Here is a 15,951-nt window from a genome sequence, read left to right as displayed (position 1 = left end):
TGTGGGGTTCCCAAAATCACCCCAAACCCCTGTCCCTGGGGCAGCTCTGTTTTTTGGGGTTCCCAAAATCACCCCCAAACCTCTGTCCATGGAGTTCCTCTGCTCTGTGGGGTTCCCAAAATCACCCCAAAACTCTGTCCCTGTGGCAGCTCTGCTTTTCTAAAAGGGTTCCCAAAATCACCCCAAACCTCTGTCCCTGTGGCAGCTCTGCTTTTCTAAAAGGGTTCCCAAAATCACCGCAAACCTCTGTCCCTGGGGCAGCTCTGCTTTTCTAAAAGGGTTCCCAAAATCACCCCAAACCTCTGTCCCTGGGGCAGCTCTGTTCTGTGGGGTTCCCCAAATCACCCCAAAACCTATGTCCCTGGGGCAGCTCTGTTCTGTGGGGTTCCCCAAATCACCCCAAATCTCTGTCCCTGGGGCAGCTCTGCAGGATCCCCAAAATCACCCCAAACCTCTGTCCCTGCGGCAGCTATGCTTTTCTGAAAAGGATCCCCAAATCACCCCAAAACTCTGTCCCTGGGGCAGCTCTGTTCTGTGGGGTTCCCAAAAACACCCTCAAACCTCTGTCCCTGGAGCAGCTCTGCTTTTCTGAAAGGGATCCCCAAATCACCCCAAAACTCTGTCCCTGGAGCAGCTCTGCTCTGTGGGGTTCCCAAATTTCCCTTTCCAGCTCTGTGCTCCCAAATTTCTTTCCAGAGTCTGGTGGAAGGGAGCCAGCAGAGGCAGAAGTGACACCTGGGACTTTGCTGAGACCTGAGTGGGCTTTGGGGTCAGAATTAAACCCCAAATCCCTGACTCATAGGGACTGGAAACCAACATGTCCATGGAACAAATTCCTGCCCCTTCTCAGGAATCCTCCTCTGCTCTTCCCAAAACTTCCCTGAACGACCCGTGCCAGGGAACAATTCCTAAATCCCAGAATCCCTCTGGCAGTGGGAAGCCATTCCCTGTGTCCTGTCATTCCATCCCTTGTCCCCAGTCCCTCTCCAGCTCTCCCAGAGCCCCTTTAGGGATCAGATCCTGCTCACCAGCTCCCTCATGCAGGACTTGAGCCTCTCCCGGTCCAGCCTGGTGCGGGACGAGTGGTGCTGGTCCTTGTCAGCCAAGGTCAGGAAGCGCCTGCAGGAAAAGGGGATTCCCATGGGAACCCTTCCCAGGGTTCCCTTCCCACCCCACCAGCCTGACCACATCTCTGGAAAATGCTCAAATTCCTGCCAATCTCCAGCAAAATTGTGGATGAGAGGCCAGTTTGCACTGCGGACTCAGGAAGGGACAGCATCATCAGGGCCACCAGGTGCCACCCAGAATTCCCAGAATTCACAGAATCACTGGGTTGGAAGAGACCTCCAAGACCATTGAGTCCAACCCATCCTCAACACCTCAACTCAACTCTGGCACCCAGTGCCACATCCAGGCTTTGTTAAACACGCCCAGGGATGGTGACTCCACCCCCTCCCAGGCATCCGGGAATTCCCAAAATTCCCAGAATTCACAGAATGACCAGGTTGGAAGAGACCTCCAAGACCATCGAGTCCAACCCAGCCCCAACACCTCAACCAAACCCTGGCACCTAGTGCCACATCCATTTTAACCACATCCAGGGATGGTGACTCCACCACCTTCCCAGTCCCCAGGAATTCCCAAAATTCCCAGAATGACCAGGTTGGAAGAGACCTTCAAGACCATCGAGTCCAACCCACCCAGGCTTTGTTAACCACATCCAGGGATGGTGATTCCACCACCTTCCCATTCCAGAACTTTATCACTCTTTCTGTAAAGAACTTTTTCCTGATATCCAGCCTAAATTTCCCTTGGTGCACCTTGAGACTGAGTCCTCTGGTTCTGTCAGTGCTCTCTGGAGAAAGAGCCCACCCCCACCTGAGCTCAGCCACCTTTCAGGCCACCAGCCTGAGGAGGCCACAGGACTGAGGTGTTCCCTCCTCCTTTGGGGTGTTTGGGGTGCGAGATGGAAGCACCACGCTCCAGCCCGAGGCAAAAGATCCAGCATGGTGCCAGTGTCATGGAATGTCATTGCCCCATCATCCCCAGGACAGGGCACCGTGAGGTGACATTCCCCCTGGGAGCAAGGACCTGCATGGTGTCACCTTCCCACGTGTCACTCACAGGCAGCCGCTGCTGAGCTCCTCCAGGACCCCTCGGAGCCGGCGCTCCGGGTGCGGCTTCTCCGTCTTGATCATCTCCTGAACGTCGTTGAGTCCCTCCTCCTGCGGCACCAACGGGGACAGTGTGAGGGACCGGGGCCTGGGAACCACCTGGGGTCACCTGGGAATCACCTGGGATCATCTGGGATCATGTGGACTGGGAATACATGGGATCACCAGAGCTGGGTTGAGGATCAGCAGGGTTCATCTGGGATCACCCGGGCTGGGCTGGGAATCACCTGGAAATCACCTGGGCTGGGCTGGAAACTACCTGAGGATCTCCTGGGGATCACCTGGGTTGGGAATCACCTGAGATCACCTGGAATCACCTGGGCTATGCTGAACATCACCTGGGATCATCTGGGATTACCTGGGCTGGAAACCACCTGGGGATCAGCTGGGCTGGGCTGGGCACCACCTGGGGATCACCTGGGCTGGGCGGGGAACCACCTGGGATTACCTGGGTGGGCTGGGCACCACCTGGGATCACCTGGGTGGGCGGGGAACCACCTGGCCTCCCCACCCTCACAGGAAAGAATTCCAGGCCAATATCCTGCCCAAATCTCCCCTTTCCCAGTTTGCACCCATTCCCCCTTCTCCTGTCCCTCGAGGTTTGTCCCCAGTCCCTCTCCAGCTCTCCTGGAGTTCCTTTAGGCTCTGGAAGGGGCTCAGAGCTCTCCCTGGAGATTTCCCTTCCCTGGCTTTGCCCCATGAGTGCTTCACCCCTCCAGCCCAGGTGACACAGCCTCCCCACTGCTGTTCCCTTTTGTGGGGACATCTGGATCTGACCCACAGAATTGTCAAGGAGCTGCTGGAATTTGGTGATTCCTCACTGGGAATGTTCCCATTTTCAGGCACTGTCCATCTCTGATTTGAAGGGAACCTGGCTGTGGCTGTGCCTGGTGCCAGCCCCATGTCCCAGCCATGTCCCCCAGTCCGTACACCCCTCCCTGTCCACCCCTGTCCATCCCTGACCAGCTTGTCTGCGATCTTGTCCATGATGTTGGCGTTGTAGAGCCGGCGCCGCTGGTCCTGCCACCAGCTCCGGATGTAGATACAGGGCTTCTTCTCCAGGTAGGGCAGGTGGAAGTAATTCCTGCAAAAAGAGGCAGGAGAGGCATTCTGTGAGGGTGACAATCCTGGCCTGGAGCAGCCCCCATCCCACCCCTCTCCTGGGAGGCAATGCCATGGTGGGAAGGGGGATACGGCAGCTCAGGAGCGGGAGGGAGGCGGCCTCAGCTGCATCCTGGAAAGCAGAGGCTCGTTTCTCCTGAGGCCTTTCCCAAAGCCAGGCCCAGGATGGATGGGTGCATTGCCCAGGGGCTGCCCCATCCATCCTGGGAGTCTCCAAGGCTGAGCTGGACAGGGTTTAGAGCAATCTGGGATGTGGCAGCAGCTCTCTGGTCACAGAGAGCAACAGATGACTTTCCCAGGCATTGCTCTTTCATGAAGTAAGGCTGTGAGAAGATCAGAGAAAAAAAGGAAAAAGAATTCTTATCTTAACCCGCTGCCCCTGGTGTTGTGAATATGTGGAACATGTTATGGAGATTTGTTTATCAAAGGGTGGTTTCTTAATTAGACAGTGGTGGTGGTGTTTAAATTAAAGGACCAATCAAGTCCAGCTTTGGATTAGGAATCACCTGGGATCATCAGGGCGTACCATAGCTGTCTATAAAAGCAATGAATTTCTTAATAAAGATTAATGGAATGGAGGCTCTGTTTTTCCCGAGGCCATTCCCAAAGCCAGGCCCAGGATGGATGGGTGCAGTGCCCAGGGGCTGCCCCATCCATTCTGGGGGTGTCCAGGGCCAGGTTGGATGGGGTTTAGGAGCAATCTGGGGTGTGGCAGCAGCTCTCTGGTCACAGATAGCAGCAGATTACTTTCTCAGTCATTGTTCTGTGAGGAAACATGAAGAAAGGCTGCAAGAAGATCAGAGAAAAGAATGAGAAACAATTCTTATCCTAACTTGCTGCACCTGGTGTTGTGAATATGTGGAACAAGTTATGGAGATTTGTTTACCAAAGGGTGGTTTCTTAATTAGCCAGTGGTGATGGTATTTGGATTGAAGGACCAATCGAGTCCAGCTGTATCGTAACTGTCCATAAAAACAATGAGTTTCTTAATAAAGATTAATCTGTAATCATGGAGTCTATGCTAATTATTACCCAGCTGGGTAATTGATGGGACAGTGTCGGGGTCAGAACTGGATAATCCTTAAGATCCCTTTCTACCCAAACCATCCTGGGGTTCTGGAACCTCCCAGTTGCTCCAAGCCCTGCCCAACCTGTCCTTGGAACAGCCGAAGGAATTGTGATCCCCACTTTTGGGGTGCTGGCCGCGAGCCAGGATCCAGCACCTGGAGAGGGGAATCCTGCTGCTCCTGCACCAGGAAAAGGGGAATCCTGCTGCACCTGGGATCATCAGGAGTCAAATCCAGCTCCAGCCTTTCCTGGGTGTTTCCACCAGGAGATGTCAGCAGAGCCCCGTGGTTGAGCGGGGTGGGGGACAGCTGCCAGAGGATGGAGATTTTTGGATAAACAGGGTGGGAGAGGCCCCAAAACATTGGAATTTCTCATCTCCCCTTGGCATTCAGTGGGACGAGGAGGTGAGCAACAAGGGAGGGAATTCCAGGGGGATCAATGTGTGCCAGATATTGATGGAAACAAGAGAAGGAATTCCAGGGAGAGGTGTGCTGGATATTGATAGAAACAGGGAGCAGATTCCAGGGAGATCTGTGCTGGATATTGACGGGAACAAGGAAGGAATTCCAGGGGGATTTATCTGTGCTGGATATTGATAAAAGCAAGGGAAGGAATTCCAGTGGATTTATCTGTGTTAGATATTGATGGAAACAATGGAGGGAATTTCAGGGGGGTTTATCTGTGCTGGATAATCTTGGAAACAAGAGAAGGAATTTCAGGGGGATTTATCTGTGCTGGATATTGATGGAAACAAGGGAGGGAACCCCAGGGAGACTTTTCTGTGCTGGATATTCATGGAAACATGAAAGGGAGGGAATTTCAGGGGATTTATCTCTGCTGGGTATTCATGGAAATAGGGAGGGAATTCCAGGGAGACACATATCTTCACCAGATGTTATTTTCCCAATTTATTTAATCAGAAAGTGAATTCAATTAGCACCAATCTACTGCTAAAACTTGATAAAAATCCACTTTAAGTGAATCTCATCATCTTAAGTCCAATTTTATCTTTCTTGGAATGCAAATCCAGACCTCCCCGGGCACATCTCACCACGCAGAGGGTTTGAGCCTTTTTATCCCAATTTCCTGCCCAATGCATTTGTAGATTTTTCCAGCAGTTTTTCCATCTGGGATCTCAACACTGCCGAGGCCACCACCACTGACCCATGTCCCTAAACCAGGACAGTCCCTAGGTGCCACGCAAGGTGGCCACACTGACCCAGTGCCCAGGTGGACACACTGACCTGTCCAAGACCAGGTGGACACACTGACCAGTCCAAGACCAGGTGGACACAGTGACCCAGTGCCCAGGTGGACACAGTGACCTGTCCATGCCCAGATGGACACAGTGACCTGTCTGTGCCCAGATGGACACACTGATCTGTCCAAGACCAGGTGGACACACTGACCACACAAATCCAGGTGGATACAGTGACCCAGTGCCAAGGTGGACACACCTGTCCATGGCCAGATAGACAATTGAACACACAAATCCAGGTGGACACACTGACCTGTCCGTGCCCAGGGGGTCACACTGACCCAGTGCCCAGGTGGACACACTGACCTGTCTGTGCCCCGGGGGTCACACTGACCTAGTGCCCAGGTGGACACACTGACCTGTCCGTGCCCAGGGGGTCACACTGACCTGTCCGTGCCCAGGGGGTCACACTGACCCAGTGCCCAGGTGGACACACTGACCTGTCTGTGCCCAGGTGGACACACTGACCCAGTGCCCAGGGGGACACACTGACCTGTCCGTGCCCAGGGGGTCACACTGACCTGTCCGTGCCCAGGGGGTCACACTGACCCAGTGCCCAGGTGGACACACTGACCCAGTGCCCAAGTGGACACACTGACCTGTCCGTGCCCAGGGGGTCACACTGACCCAGTGCCCAGGTGGTCACACTGACCCAGTGCCCAGGTGGACACACTGACCTGTCTGTGCCCAGGGGGTCACACTAACCCAGTGCCCAGGTGGACACACTGACCTGTCTCGTACTCAGGTGGACATACTGACCACACAGTCCAGGTGGACACACTGACCTGTCTGTGACCAGGGGCTTCATGGGCTGGGATGAAGAAACGGAAACCAGCTCTCCCTCCTCACCACCTTCATCATCACTGGAATTCTGGAGCAGCTCCGACTCCTCCTCATCCCCATCCCCTCCCTCTTTCTTCCTCCTCAGGAGGGGTTTGCTGGAGCCATCCACCTGGTTGCCATAGTTACCTCGAGAAAGGGAAAAAAAAAAAAAAAAAAAATCGATTCACAGGGTTATAACTCCCAGCTCTGAGATTGAATTCAGGCTGGCAAAAGTTTTCTCTGCTGGAATCACAAAGAACGTTGGAGTTTGACTTCCTGGAACCACATCCAGGAGTTGGAAATTAGGGAGAGGTGTCCATGCCCTGCTCCTGTTGCCTCTTGATCCCGTGGGAATCCCCCGGCATCTCCAGAGAATGAAACCAGGATGGAAGAGAGGGATCAGCTCCACTGGCCACAGCCCAGCAGGCATAAAATGGGATCCCCCAGGAGAAGCCATTCCCTGTTCCCCAAACCTGTTCTAGCAGGGGTTGGAACGGAAAATTGGGAATAAACCCCACTCCCAGCTTTGGATTCTGATTTTCACCACCATCACTGTCCCCCAAAAAACAACCAACCTATGGTGACCTCGAAGTTAATGGGTTTGTCCCCAATCTTCCTGTCGATCATGGTGGCCTCCAGGAAGGCTCCGAAGAGGAAGAATTCCTCCATCTTCCCGCTGCAGTTCTGCAGGAGTAAAGAGATCCCAGGGCTGAGGGTCGGGGCCAGAGGGAGAGACTGGTCCATCCCTCGGGATGCCATTTCCAAAGGGATCGGGAGGGTTTTGTCCCCCATCTCTTGGTTTGTTGTAGAGATTGTTTAATCAAAGATTTCATTTTAATATCTTTAATTAAAGATAACCCTGAGCTGTGTTCAGGGACATTCAGGAGTACAAGCCTGAGTTCACTGAACTGATCAAACCACCCAAATCCAGGTTCCTGGATGCTCCCATGGATTTGGAATGGTTCTGTTTCCAGGCGGTTTCATTCCCTCTGGCTGGGAAATAAAGGAGATTGGCTTATTGGTTTCTGATTGAAACCTTGGTTTCTGATTGAAATCCATCAGGATAAGAGTGGGATAACTGGAATTAGGGGATGAGCCACTGCCCGTGTGTATTTCCCACTTGGAGAAACATCCCTAGGCTCAGGAGATGATAGAAATCATGGAATGGTTTGGGTGGGAAGGGACCTTTAAGATCATCTGGTTTCATGGGCAGGGTCACCTTTCTCTGTCCCAGGGTTCTCCAAGTCCTGTCCACCCTGGCCTTGGACCCTTCCAGGGATGGATCAGCCACAGCTCCTCTGGGAAAGATGTGCCAGAGACAAACAATGTCACTCTGGCATTCCAGCGCTCCTAAGGGAGGCGAGTACTGGAATGATCCTAAAACCTGATACTTCTGTTGCCCTGTGAGATCCAGAACAGCTGGGACAACACTTGAAATCACAAAATTCACAGAATTCCCAGAATCACTGGGTTGGAAGAGACCTCCAAGACCATTGAGTCCAAACCAACCCCAACACCCCAACTCAACCCTGGCACCCAGTGCCACCCCCAGGCTTTGTTAAACACACCCAGGGATGGGCACTCCACCACCTCCCTGGGCAGAACATTCCAGAACTTTATCACCCTTTCTGTAAAAAACTTTTTCCTGATATACAACCTGTATTTCCCTTAGTGCAGCTCAAGGCTGTGTGCTCTGGTTCAGTCAGTGCTGCCTGGAGACAGAGCCCAGCCCCAGCTGAGCACAGCCACCTTTCAGGGGGTGTAGGGGGTGATGAGGGCACCCCTGAGTCCCCTTTTCTCCAGGCTGAGCACCCCCAGCTCACTCAGGGGTTCCTCACAGGAATTGTGTTCCCAGCCCCTCTCCAGCCTCGTTGCCTCCTCTGGACACTCCCCAGGTCCTCAAGGTCCTTCCCAAACTGAGGGGCCAGAACTGGACACAGCACTCGAGGTGTGCCCTCACCTGTGCCAGGTACGGGGGCAGAATGACCTCCCTGCTCCTGCTGGCCACACCATTCCTGATCCAGGAAAATCCTCAATTCATGAGACCAAAGGTAACGATCCAATATTCCCAAAACCCCAAACTGCCCCCTGGATGCTGTGGGGTCATGGGGACACCTGTGGGGTCACGGGGGACTTACATCAGCCACCGCCGTGGCCTGCTCCACCTGCACCTCAGTGGAGCTGTTGATCTCGGGGTTGGTGGTGTCCAGGATCTCCACGGCCAGGCCCAGCAGGAGCCGGGCGCGGAAGGAGACACCCTCGCCCAGGCCCTCGTTGAGCTCCTGGTGCTCGTCCATGAGGGTGTAGTTCCGCGTGGAGCCGTACATGTTCACCCAGGCGGGTCCAAAGGTGGGCAGGAAACCTGAGGGGGTGGAATGGGCAGGTGGGAAGGGGATGGAGAGGGAAAAGGGAATGTCTTGGCAGCCGTGGTTGGCATCACTTTCGTGGTCTCTGTGTGGTGACACAGGCTGGGATGTGTTCTTGTGTGTCCATGGAAGTGTGGTTGCCGCCATCCATGGAGACAGTTTTTAGGGAATTCCAGGATCATTTGGGTTGGGAAAGAGCTCCCAGACCATCAAGTCTAACCTGTGACTGATCACCACCTTGTCCCCAGCCCAGAGCACTCAGTGCCACATCCAGGAATTCCTTGGACACCTCCAGGGATGGGCACTCCAAACCTCCCTGGCAGCCCCTGCCAAGGCCTGACCACCCTTTCCAGGGGGAAATTCCTCCTGGTGTCCAACCTGGCACAACCAGGATGAGTGGAACCATTTAAGTCTTTCACCTCAATCTCCTGCCTAATGCGTTTGCAGGAGATTTCTCTGGCAGTTTTTCCATCCGATCCCAGCACTGCCAAGGCCTCCACTATCCCATGTCCCCAGGTGCCACATCCAAAAGGCTTTTAAATCCCTCCAGGGATGGAAACTCCACCCGTGCCAGGGATGAACAGGCATTTCCAGGAAGGAATTTTCCAGATATCCAACCTGAGTCTGCCCTGACACAGCCTGAGGACATTCCCTCTTATCCTGTCCCCATTTCCTGGGAGCAGAGCCCAACCCCCCCAGATGTCCGCTCCCTTCAGGGAGTTGTGCAGAGCCACAAGGTCCCTCCAGAGCATCCTGGGGTTTTTTGGGGAAATTTTCAGGGAAGGCAGAGGTGGGAGCTGGGCAGGTCTTTGGCAATTCCCCATTTTGAGGTTCGAGGAAGGAGAACCCCCCGTTAGTCCCTTTCCAGTCCCACGTCTGGTTTCCCATCTTTCCCCTCAAATGCTCATCCATCCATGGAATTTTTGGAAGAGCAAATTGTTCTGGGGTGTCTTTGCTTTCTGGTATTGGCTGAAGGTTTGTGACAAATCTTGGTTTTCAGGGCATTGGCCCAGGAACCTCTCACATTTGAGGGCATCAAGGTCTCTCCAGATGAGCACCAAGGAATTCCAGGGGCGGGAAGGAGCCTGGAAAACTTTGGGAACTCCACCAAAGGAATGTCCCTGTAGGTTTTATGCCCCCACTTCAACTTTACCTTTGTCCCCTTCGTTGGAGACCTTCCTCAGGTCGATGAAATGGGTCCCGATGGCCACGTCGTTGACCTTGTCCGAGTCCCGGATCTGGATCTTGATCCGCTTGCACAGCGGCGGAAACATCTCTGTGAAAATGATTTGCTCGTTCCAGAGGGGCTCATAGCTGCTCTTCTGTATGGATGTCTTTCCCTGGGAATTGAGAAGAGACGGATATCAGACAAGGGTTGAGTAAGAGATGAGAGATGTGGGACTCCAGGTGGAGTCAAAATGCAATTTATTGTGTCCAAGGTGTTACAGCAGTCCAGGGTCGTGGGATGTTGGAAGCCTGGATGCGGAGAATTTTAAACTTTCTGTGCTGACAGACTCTGACCCCCAGGAGAGCACAGCTTTTGACCTGGGGCTGTGGAGAAGGCTTCCCAAAGTGATGAATGTCACTGGGATTATGAGTGTGGGGTTCGTTAGAAGTGTGTGATCTCACAGGGTGAAAAAACTTAGATTTGGGGTTTTGGTATACGGTGATATAAGGAGCCAAGATGGAGAATTTTGGGCGTGGGCTAGATGACTTTTTTGCACCTTCTTCTTCCTTCTTCTTCACAGATCTGGGTGGTTTTCTCCAATTGGATGAAAGATGTCTGCATTGCAGGTTTTGGGTGATCATAATTGGGTTAGAAGCATAAATAATATAGATGTCAACTGTTTATTGGGTAACTGGGACTTAAATAGCCTTGACCAGACACCATTTTAGCTCACTTTTTAGGGAGAGCTCACATCTCGTCAGTTTGTAATAGATAAGGATAATAAACTTCAGAGTGAGACTTGAAAAACAACATCTCCTGAGTTTTATTTGCTCCGACCTTGGAGCAAGAAAGAGCCTGGATTTCCAACATGGGTGACAGAGCCACGCCTACAGCTGTGAGCTTCAGCTGCAGACAAGCTTGAAAACCCTTTCGTTTTGGTTACTTTGCACTATATATTTTTCTTTGCTGAGCATTTTAATATATAATCAACCAATCAATACCTTTACTATTACCCATAACCTATCATTACTATCATTACCATATTATGGTCAGTACTATCCAATCAAATGGGTTAGAATATTACAATTTAAGCTTAAAGTTGTTTTCCTGTTTTCTTGCAGTGGATAATTCTTAGATCTTTTTACTTCGTGCCACATGGGCATGTTTGTTTGCCTGTGGTAACTTTCTGCTTGGCAAAAACATCTTTTGTTTGTGGTCAGCTTATTTTTTGCTCTAAGTTATAAAATCTCTTTCCAACTCGACTTAACCTTTGGTTTCTTAGCTGTCCAGCAAGACTGGCTCAGCAGCCCTCAATTTACACGTCAATTATTCTTCTATATAAAAACTTGCTTCTGTCTCTATTTCATTCTCAGGTTCTACATCCAGAGATTTTTCTGCCAAGCATACATATCTGTGAGACTTTCCTGTCAAACTTTCATCCTTCCCAACAGGTTGGATCTCCTAAACCTCATCCCCCACCACCCGAGCTGCTCCCTTCCACCCACTCCACCCTCTCCTGGGCAAGGAATTCTCCTCCTCAACTGGAGAGGGCTCAAACCCACCCTGGAGAGCAAGAACAAGGTGACACCACGCCCTTCTCAACGTGCCAGGTGACACCACGCCCATCTCGACATGCCAGGTGACACCACGCCCATCTCAAAGTACCAGGTGACACCATGCCCATCTCAAAGTACCAGGTGACACCACGCCCATCTTGACCAAGGTGACACCATGCCCATCTCAATGTAACCAGGTGATACTACGCCCGTCTCAACACAACAGGTGACACCACGCCCATCTTGATGTGCCAGGTGACACCACGCCCATCTCAATGTACCAGGTGACACGACGCCCATCTTGACCAAGGTGACACCACGCGCATCTCAATGTAACCAGGTGACACTACACCCGTCTCAGCGCAACAGGTGACACCATGCCCCTCTCAATTTGCCAAGTGACACCACACCACCCATCTTGACGTGCCAGGTGACACCACGCCCATCTCATCTTGCCAAGTGACACCATGCCCATCTTGACATGCCAGGTGGCGCCACGCCCATCCCAAGGTGCCAGGTGACACCACGCCCATCTTGACATGCCAAGTGACACCACGCCCATCTCAACCAAGGTGACACCACGCCCATCTCAATGTACCAGGTGACACGACGCCCATCTTGACCAAGGTGACACCACGCGCATCTCAATGTAACCAGGTGACACTACACCCGTCTCAGCGCAACAGGTGACACCATGCCCCTCTCAATTTGCCAAGTGACACCACACCACCCATCTTGACGTGCCAGGTGACACCACGCCCATCTCATCTTGCCAAGTGACACCATGCCCATCTCAATGGGCCAGGTGACACCACACCCATCTTGACGTGCCAGGTGACACCATGCCCATCTCGACCAAGGTGACACCACGCCCATCTTATCTTGCCCAGTGACACCATGTCCATCTCAATGGGCCAGGTGACACCATGCCTATCTTGACATGCCAGGTGACACCACACCCACCTCAATGTGCCAAGTGACACCACGCCCATCTCAACGCACCAGGTGACACCACGCCCATCTCAATGCACCAGGTGATACCATGCCCATCTTGATGTGCCATGTGACACCACGCCTATCTCAAAGTGCCAAGTGACACCATGCCTGTCTTTATGTGCCAGGTGACATCACACCCATTGTGCCAGCTGACATCACACCCATCCTGACCTGCAAGACCATCTATGGTCACCTGCTGGTGTCACCTCCAGTGGTCACCCCGGGACCTCCCTGCTCACCTTCTGCCCCGCGAAGGCCACCTGCACATAGGGGTCCACCAGGTCCTTGTTCTCCCCGATGAGCGCTTTCTTGACGTTGGCCATGATGCTGGTGTTCATGCGCGGCAGCCCCTCGGCGCGGTAGATCTTGATGTAGAACCGAGCCCACTGCCGCTCCGGGGGGACCCCGTCGGGGAGCAGGAGGTTCCTGGAATGTCAGGATGGAGTTGGGAACAGCTGCTGGGGTGGGGTGGTCAGGGAAGACCAAAGGTTGGATGGGGTGATCTCCATCCAATCTTTGTGGTTCCATAAAGGACCAGAGAGAAGCTGCTCCATTTTCCAAGCACTGACTCCTTCCAATTCCACTCCATTTCACGGAAATGGAATGAATGGGATTTTGGAAGAGTTCCTTTTTCCTCATCAAGGGGAGCTCAGAGGATTATTTTGGGGATGAAAATAACTCCATCCATTGTTATTTTGGCTTTCCTCCTCTGCAGGAATAGATGGGAATGCTGTGAACAAAATATTTCTAGGGGAATTCTAGGAATTGCTGGAGTTGTCCATGACTGGTGGAAGGTGTCCCTGCCCTCGGCAGGAGAGTTGGAAGAAGGTGATCTTGAAGACCCCTTCCAAAACAAACCATTCCAGGATTTTAGGAATAAGTAGGAGAACATCACCACTACAGCATGGAATGAAGGCCAAAGTACTGGAGGTGGTTCCTCAAACCTCAGCAAGTCAGGAGAGCTGTGCTGGTGGCTCCTGAATGTTAATGGCTGGACTCAACCCCAGAGGTCTTTCCCAACCTAAACCATCCCATGATTCCATCTGGGGAGAACCTCAGAGTCAGATTTTAAATGGAGATATTCATTTAACTGGAAAAGTTTTGGGGCTGGAATCAAGACTGAAAGCTCCTGATTTTTGTTCCGTGGCCTTTGAGATGTTCTGGGCAGTCCAAGATCCCTGTCCACACACACAGCCTGGGAAACCTCATCCAGACTTCCCTGCTCTGCCCTGGGATGTGAGATCCCATCCAATTATCCCATTATCCCATCCCATCTCATCCCATTTTCCACCCAGGGCCCATCAGGAGCATCAGGGGACATCAGGCTGGGTGACACCAGGCTGGTGGTGCTGGAGAGTTCAACCACCAGCAGATGGTCTGACTCCACAGGAAGGACAACTCTGTGCTGGACATCACCTGGAATTGTACCAGGACCACACATTCCCTCCCAGAAAACCACTGGATTGGTCCCTCTGCTTTCACAGCTCAGGGTTTGCCACCAGGTTTGGATCCTGTGATCCCACCCAAGGGAAAGAGAGGTGGAAAGGATTCCTGAGGGAGCCAGGAAGAAGCGGATCTCAGCAGATCCCTACCCTTCGATGTCATCCTCCTCCGTCTCGTTGGCCTTGTGCGGGGTCTTGATGTTGTCCCCTTTGCCCACCACGGCGATGTCACACTTGAGGTAGCCCTTGAGGCCGGCCGTGAGGTCCTCAGGGTCAGACAGGATGGCCCATTTGTGGTAGAACTGGTGCTCTGCAACCCAGGGGACAAGAGAGATCTTTGTCACCACCAGACACGGCCAACGCCACCAGGACACAGCATTCCATGGAGTGGGACCTGCCCTGTGTGTGAGGGATCCCAACAAACCCCTGGAAAATCCACTGGGAAGGGGTGTCTGGTGCTGAAGATGGAGAAACAATGGGATAAACAGGAGGGGGGTGGAGTCTCAAGTCCCCACCCTGGAGGGGTTTAAAGCCATGTGGATGTGGCACTTGGGGACATGGGGCAGTGGTGGTGGCCTTGGCACTGCTGGGGATGGTTGGACTCGATGGTCAGCAGCTCTAATCAACTTCTCCCTCTTTTCCAGGCTTGGGTGAAATGCAGGGCAGGATCCAGCCCTGGACATTCCTGTCTGGAATGTTGGTGTCCTGTCTGGGAATGTCACCTGGGGCTTTTTCCTTGGCAGGGCAGGGATGGACACCAGCAAAGCCAGGAGGGATCTCAGGGATACCTGGAAGAGCTGGAGAAGGGAAGGATCCAGGGAGAGCTCAGAGGGCCCTCCAGAGCCTCAAGGGGCTCCAGGAGAGCTGGGATTTGGGCAAGGGCTGGAGGGGCAGGAGCCAGGGAATGGCTTCCAGTGGGAAAGGGGAGTTTGGGATTGTGGGATCTTGGGAAGGAATTCCTGGCTGGGCTGGAATTCCCAGAGAACCCCTGGATCCCTGGCAGCGTCCAATGCCAGGCTGGACATTGGGGCTTGGAGCCACCTGGGACAGTGGAAGGTTTCCCTGCCCATGGCAGGGGTGGAGTTAAATTATCTTTAAAGTCCCATCACACCCAAACCATTCTATGATTCCACAATTCCAGGATGGGATATAGACCCTTCTGCAGAGGTGTCAAGTGCTCTTCCCTGACCTACAAGCGACTCCAGGTGACTTGTTTATGTCTTGGATATTTACACTTAATCATTTTCAATCAATTTCCAATCATTTAATGCTTGGAAAGCGTTTTCCAAGGAGTCCAGCCCCTGCCTGACTCCTTTGCCAGGAATTTTACTCCAGTGAGCACCTGGAGTGTGCAGGTGCCCGGGAATTGTTACAAACAACATTCACATACCAGGCTGGGTATAAACGGTCCCAACATCCATCTTGAAGGACCCCACCAATGTCCCGCTCCTCAGGAGGTTTTTGGAGTGGATCACCTGGAAATCAAGAGGGAAAAACCGCTCAGGAATTCTCCCAGGACCTGGGAGCCACAAAACCATTCCGGAGGTCTCCAGGATGGGATGGGAAAGGAGCTGAGGAGTTTTCCTTGGTCTGGGGAGGATCCTAAGGACACCAAAAGGCCCAGTGGGGTTGGCAGGTCTTGATTAATGGAATTGCCAGGAAGTTTGTATTTGGAATGAGCAAGAAAATGCAAAGAAATTAATCTTTGGAGCAAGATCCCTTTTCCAGTCACTGCATCAGCAAACACTGGGGTATTTAGCTGAGGGAAGAGCCTTTAGAATGCTCTGAATTTGAGGAAAATTGGGTGAAATTGTCCAGCCAATCTGTGCACCAGGATGGATATAGATGATCCTAATTAACGTGCCCTAATTGGGCAGGGAATCTGGAAGTCTTGTCCATCACCTTCCTGGTCTTGGGGGGACTGAAATCTCAGCTTTGCTCTCAGCATTCCCAGTCCTGGATTTCCACAACAGATCTGA

General features: G+C 52.7%; 1 protein-coding gene across 1 annotated transcript in view; it reads right to left on the bottom strand.

The window, feature by feature from the left end:
• OTOF (otoferlin) overlaps positions 1-15,951 on the bottom strand; it is a 104,396-nt gene that overhangs the window by 38,696 nt on the left and 49,749 nt on the right. Inside the window, exons 17-26 of the mRNA XM_059843150.1 lie at positions 15,363-15,447; positions 14,123-14,282; positions 12,770-12,956; positions 9,964-10,150; positions 8,583-8,806; positions 7,020-7,128; positions 6,408-6,591; positions 3,138-3,258; positions 2,125-2,225; positions 1,029-1,119 (exon numbers count right to left, since the gene is read on the bottom strand). Of these exons, the coding sequence (XP_059699133.1) occupies positions 1,029-1,119; positions 2,125-2,225; positions 3,138-3,258; positions 6,408-6,591; positions 7,020-7,128; positions 8,583-8,806; positions 9,964-10,150; positions 12,770-12,956; positions 14,123-14,282; positions 15,363-15,447 (1,449 nt within the window). The remainder of the gene's footprint in view (positions 1-1,028; positions 1,120-2,124; positions 2,226-3,137; positions 3,259-6,407; positions 6,592-7,019; positions 7,129-8,582; positions 8,807-9,963; positions 10,151-12,769; positions 12,957-14,122; positions 14,283-15,362; positions 15,448-15,951) is intronic.

This window comes from Haemorhous mexicanus, chromosome 3 (genome assembly GCF_027477595.1).
Source record: "Haemorhous mexicanus isolate bHaeMex1 chromosome 3, bHaeMex1.pri, whole genome shotgun sequence".
Taxonomy (NCBI): Eukaryota; Metazoa; Chordata; class Aves; order Passeriformes; family Fringillidae; genus Haemorhous; species Haemorhous mexicanus.
The sequence above is the reverse complement of the archived record's forward strand: the minus strand, read 5'-3'. Positions and strand labels throughout refer to the sequence as shown.